The sequence below is a fragment of the Lycium barbarum genome, chromosome 4 (assembly GCF_019175385.1).
Source record: "Lycium barbarum isolate Lr01 chromosome 4, ASM1917538v2, whole genome shotgun sequence".
NCBI classification, from domain to species: Eukaryota; Viridiplantae; Streptophyta; class Magnoliopsida; order Solanales; family Solanaceae; genus Lycium; species Lycium barbarum.
In genome coordinates, this window is record NC_083340.1 from 138,565,504 (window position 1) to 138,571,781 (window position 6,278).

At 36.1% G+C, this 6,278-nt stretch overlaps 1 protein-coding gene across 1 annotated transcript; it reads right to left on the reverse strand.

Moving 5' to 3' along the window:
- Positions 1-1,542: 1,542 nt before the first annotated feature.
- On the reverse strand, positions 1,543-3,566 carry LOC132638695 (peroxidase 27-like). Its single transcript, XM_060355489.1, has 4 exons — positions 3,189-3,566; positions 2,801-2,989; positions 2,544-2,709; positions 1,543-2,161 (listed from the first exon to the last, which is right to left on the reverse strand). Exons 1-4 carry the CDS (start codon positions 3,399-3,401, stop codon positions 1,755-1,757), a joined length of 975 nt encoding a protein of 324 aa, XP_060211472.1. The 5' UTR covers positions 3,402-3,566; the 3' UTR covers positions 1,543-1,754.
- Positions 3,567-6,278: the final 2,712 nt, after the last annotated feature.

Genomic DNA, 6,278 nt, shown 5'->3' on the forward strand with positions numbered 1-6,278 from the left:
ATTCCTCATTTAACACCTCTGTTAGCAGCGTAAGTTATACATTTTCGTTTTAACAATTTTCTCCGTTGTAGGTATATACGAACATGTGTGTATGTGTACATTTTGCATTAAAAAAGGTCATAAACAGCCTTGGCTTGTAAGAAAAAAGGAATTTTTACTTCTCGTTTAGGTGACTGCTGCTAACAGATCACAACTATTGACAAGAGACTCATAATAATTACTATATCATTATAATATATGATAAAAGAATAATGAGACAAAGTAAGTAACATGCTTACCTTCTGTCGGAGTTTACGTAAACGCCTTCGACTGTGAATGTTCATGCAAGTGCTGTTCAATTGTTTCTGTTGAGGTAATAGTAACTTCTTTTATCACTTAAATTCTTTGAATTTAAGTTATATACGTGATATTGTGAAAAATCTTTATATATTATTACAATGATTTGACCTGTTATAACATCTTACTGAAACAACGACCCTCTTTTTTTGACCTTTCCCTTTAGAGGAATTTGTTCAATACATTTTGACCTAATTTATTCAATTCTAGGTCTTCCCGTGGTGAATTTATCCACATGAGTAGATTTGCAGTGCTCCGCCATTATCCCATAGTAGTCAGAAGCCTTGCAGGTTACAGCCGATTTCGCGTCATGAGTGGTCTGTCTCGCAATTATGGTGGAGCTGGGTGAGGGGGGGGGGGGGGGGGTTGTTTACCCGTAAATTGGTATAGTTGAATTTGTATACGTGGTCAAGGACATGTGGATTAGAGTGACCAGAATAGCAAGATAATTTGCAACAAAAATTAATATAAACGAAATGTAATCGCAAGTAAAGAGTTGGAATAGCTTGAGCCTTGGAGAAGCTTTGAGCTAGGAGTCTCCGGGCAAGCTATCTGTTGCTTTATTGACAAGGTGAATTGAAACAAGAAACTAGAAAATAGTGCAAGTGTCAAGTGTGCCTTGTATATATTTCTTCGATCCTTTACAATGAAATGAGAAGCACTATTTATACTTGGACTCAAGGGTACACATTCCATGAATTATGCCCCCGTTAATATAAAAAATTAATGCTATAGTAATGATGGACAATAAAGATGACAATAATGCCTATTAATATCCCGTTGGGAGGAGCAGAGTCTTGTCGTAACGGTTGACCATTGGCCTCTTCAACCGGTGCCTTATCATATTCACGAACTCCCCGGGAACACGAATCCTAGTGAGACTCTGGAGACATGCGAATACCTCCGAGGGCTCCGAGTGCTGACTTGGACCATATTCATGTCAGTTGACATGTGTCGCCACGGCATACGTCCAGTTGTATTCTATGAATTTTCCCTAATACAGGGGTGCAAACTGTAACTGGTAATCCAGCTAGAGTAGATCTGGCGGAGTTAGCTTGCATGGTGGTTGCGATATTTACATGTCCCTAAATGAGTCGGTTGACCTTAGATTGTTTGGTCATTACTTCGGATCCTGTATCTTATGCTGTCTGTCATAAATCCTCCTCATATCTTAAACAAAAAGAAAATTTTAATCATGCATGGTAGTAAAAGCAAAACAACATTTTTATTAGCTCAGTGCTTAACGACTGAATTACAAACTTACAATGTAATCAAAGTTCACCAACATAAATATACACTTTCCAACGAACTAATAATCAGAAAGAAAAACAAATTATTCACCAAATAGATCCCCTTAAACATAACAATTCAAAAATGACAAAAAAATTATTTGCAACAGAAATAGCTTAAAGTTCTCTTTAGTTTCTGAGGGCACAATGTTTTCGAATTTCGCCTGCATTCCCATTAAGGACTCCAATTTGTCCCATTTTTATCATCGATTCACCAAAATCGTTGAAGAAAGTTGATCCATGTGGTTTTAATTGGGACAACACATAGTCTTTGGTTTGACTATCTGTAAGAAGAGCTGCATCAGATGCGAATAATCCTCTTCTTTTGGTAATCATAGTGTAATAATCAGTATCAAAACTCTTGAAACTTCCAGGGTCCATTTCAACAATTGTGGTCACATCATTGGGCTTACATTTGGTCTTCAATTGGGCTATGTAGTTCTGGTCCATGTTTGGGTCCATGTCACCTTTGCCAGTGAAATTGTACAAACGGCTCGAGAAGGAAAAACAATGTGACATCCCAATTGTGTGTCCTCCTATGTAGAAAAAAAAAAAGAAGAACACAAATTTAAAGAAGATTTTGGGTTTCTTGAATTAATGTAATTACTCTTCCACATGTGATATGCAGTGGTTTCACTTTAATTCTGATGTAAATAACTATCTCCGTTCAATTTATGTGTCTTAGTTTGACTGGGTATATAGTTTAAGAAAGTAAGAAAGAGTTTATGATCTTAAACAAAGGATGTGTTTAATTTTCAAAACGTCCTTTTGAATCTTGTAGTCCTAAACATTCCAGATGAGATGTTGGAACAAAAGAGTTACTACTAAATATATAAAGTAGTAACATTTTTTTAAATTGAGTAAAAAAGAACAGTAAGATAAAAAAAAAAAAATTGAAACAACAAGAGTATTATTTACCTGATAGAACAACAAGGTCTTTTACATTTAGGCCCAATGCACCAAATGTTGTTTTGAGAGTGGTGAAGTTATCAAAAGGAGTTGGAAGGTTTTTTGAGGCCTCTGAAAGGATTGAGACTCTTCCATCTCTTCTTCCCAAGGGAACTGGCCAACTTGGTCCATTAATCTGGAAAACCCCATAATATATATGTTCAAAGAAAAAATACAATTGAAATGCTAATAAACGGATTAATTAAATGTGCTAATTGATTAGTTACCAATGAAACAGCGTCACGGGCAGCTAAGGCTAAAATATCAGAGCAAGACACAGTGCCAGGGCACTCTTTCTCTAAAGCAGATTTAGCAGCATCTATCACTTGGAACCCTCTTAGGCTTTGGTTTGGAATTGCATCTTTCTCTGCTTGATTTCCATTTGTTGAATTAAGTAGCACAGAACCATCACATCCCTACAACAAAAGAGGAAAATAATAATCGTAAAAATAAGACAAATTATCTATGACAACAAATAAAAGTGATCTGATCAAAAAAAGAATTCTTACATTGACGATGTATACAACTCTTAAGTAAATATACTTATGATTTAGTGCATTCAACGTGAAAAAGATCAAACTAACGAACAATTAAGGCACTAAAGTACTTGCTTACCCTAACAAAACAATCATGAAAATGCATTCTCAATAATGGAGCAGCAAGAGTAGGAGCACGAGAAATGTAGTGCTTTGTTGTTTCTTTCACAATTGCCTCCACATTTGGACATGTTTTCTTATAGAACCCCACTTCCACACCTTGTGAATTAGCAACCTCCAAGACCAAACAAAGTTGAACAATAAGAAATGAAAGAAATTTTAATGTTGTCATTATATATTAACTTTCTTAACCAAATTTCTCTGTTCTTATTGGCTTGAAGAGATGATTGGAGAACACAAATTCATGGCCTTTAAATAGGAATTAAGCAGATGGTGATATCAATCCTTTGATTTGTTAAAAGGGCAGAGCTGGTACTGGAAACTTGATTTTAATATTTAGCAGTTAGCATCTTCTCAGCTAAGCAATTTTTAAAGTTATAAGTTGTTGCGAACATATACGAAATTGACTAATCACCAGAAATGAAACAATAAGAAAACAAAAAGAAAAAATACAACGAAGAAAGGAAAAAGACGACGAAGAACTTTAATAATACATCATGCTACTATTGTGTGGTTGATTTGTTAAATTGTTGTAACAGAAGATTTGGTACTCTCTCTATCAACCATATCAAGTGCTATCCATGCAAGTTTACTCTTAAGTACTTCATAAGTCAGATATGAGTTGGTCCCAGGGTTTAATTTTTCCTTTTAGAAATAAAGGAATTTAAACAAACCATGAATTTCATTACGTTCACGTGTGAGAAGATGCCGATTACTCTTTACAGCATTAATTAGTTATCATTTTATAGTACTAGGATTTAATTTTTCCTTATAGAAATTGAGGAATTAAAACAAACCATGAATTTCATTAGGTTCACATGTGTGAGAAGATGCCGATTACTCTTTACAGTATTAATTAGTTATCATTTTATAGTTATTAGAGTAAATATTCTTTTAATGATATGTATTTCAAAATACCTAGTAATATTAAAAACAAAATATTTCTTATATGCACATATATTTTTCACACATAAAAGTTTATTTACTTGTCCTTATGAAAAAACTATCTGAGCAATTATTTTTCATTCTTTCTATGACGCTTCTTTTTTTCACATTACCTGTATCTGTTTTGGGCAGGAGGAAGATGAAGCTACGTCTCTTTTATAACTTCATTATCTTTTCTTGTGCAGAAATTTTTCCTTTTTTTTTTTTTTTGGTAAGTAAAGATTTTATTTACCAAGTTATCAAATCTGTACAAAAAAACAGTAGAGCTAAAAGCCAGTCTCTACTGCTGCCATCAATATCCTCATCTCATCACTGCCTATACAACTAATTAGGGATAAAAATTCAATATGTCTAACACTCTAGCTATAGCAGCTTTCTTGCTTCCTCTACAATGCAATTCCTGTGTGATCAATCTTGTTATCTCCACAAATCCTCTCGATCTCTACTGAAAAATTCTCCAGTTCCTTTCTTGCCACACATGATAGACACAGCTTGCCAGTGCCATTCTATAGACTTCTGCAGCACCAGTTCTTCCTTTAGCATAATCAACTGTCCACTGCATCTCCTGTTTCCAGTTCATTACTCCCCTTTGTATCCCTTGCCACTGTAGTATCTTCCCCCAGATAGTTGCAGAGAAAGAGCATTCAAACAACAAGTGATTGATATCCTCATCAACTCTCTCACAAATAGGACATTTGACCTCATTAACAATCCTACATTTGGCCAATCTGATCCTTGTAAGAAGTCGCCTGGTTAGTGCCACATGCAAAATGAATATCCACTTAGGAGCTCCTTGGTTATTACATACTAGTTTCCTCCAATCCACCTTAGTCATCACACCTCTCAACTTGATGTACATTTCTTTGATGGAGAAGCATCTGAGCCTACACACATCTAATATATCACTGTCTACTTGTTCAAAGTATTTCAGTGCTTTAAAAATTCTTTGAACTCTCCAAGATGCCTGATTGCAGTTGGCATCCCATACACCCCCATCCTTCACATAATATGTGTGCACCCAAATCACCCAAAGCTTGTCTTTCTTCTTTCTCAATGTCCACAATAGTTTGCATATAGCAGCCTTGTTCCACACCTTAATGTCCAATATATTCAGTCCTCTAGTAACTCTAGGACTACACAATTTATCCCAAGCAATCTATGTTTTTTTTGGAAGAATCATCCTGGCCAGTCCAGAGGAAGGTTCTACATGTTGTCTCAATCATTTGCACCACCTTTTTTAGTAGAACAAACACCTGAGACCAGAAAACTTGTATGGAAAACAAGACTGTTTTTATTAACTGAACTGTGCCTGCATATGAGAGATACCTAGCAGTCCAAGACTTAACTCTGTTCAAAATTTGATCCACCAATGTTTTACACTGGACTACAGACACCCTCTTGGTATTTAGGGGCACACCAAAATACCTAAAGGGTAATTCACCTTTAGCAAACCCCAGTGCTTGCAGTATACTGGCTTGGACAGCAGGTTTGACTCACCCAAGGTAAATAGAACTTTTATCCAGATTTGCATTTAAATCAGAAGCTAAGGAAAATCTTTGAAAACCATGAAACAGATGTGTCACTGAATGTAGATCACCCTTGCAGAACAACAGTAAATCATCAGCAAAACTCAGCTAAATAAGATCCAATTTAGCATACCTTGGATGATATTTAAAGGACTTGTGCTCCTTCAGAGTTTTCAGTATCCTTGACAAATAATTCATCAGCAGTACAAATAGAAAAGGGGAAAGAGGATCCCCTTGCCTTAATCCCTTCTGTGCTTGAAATGATGTTGTTGGTCCACCAGCACAAATAGGAAAGAGGTAAGAGGATTGTCTAGCTTGCGTGTTCTCCAAGGCACTGGAGCTCTTCGGTCCATTATCTGGTATCCCCATTACTGGGAGAGTAATATTACCTCGTTGTGGCAACGCCGACCATTGTTCCCCGACTACGTGCATATCATGTTGTAATCCCTTATGTGATACGTTTTCTGAGAAATAACCTGCTGATTATCAGTCTTCTCCTTCTTAGGTCGCCCTTGAGTCATTCCGGCGACCGGCAAGCATTGGCACTAACGTAAGCCGATAGCAGTGAACGGGGCATC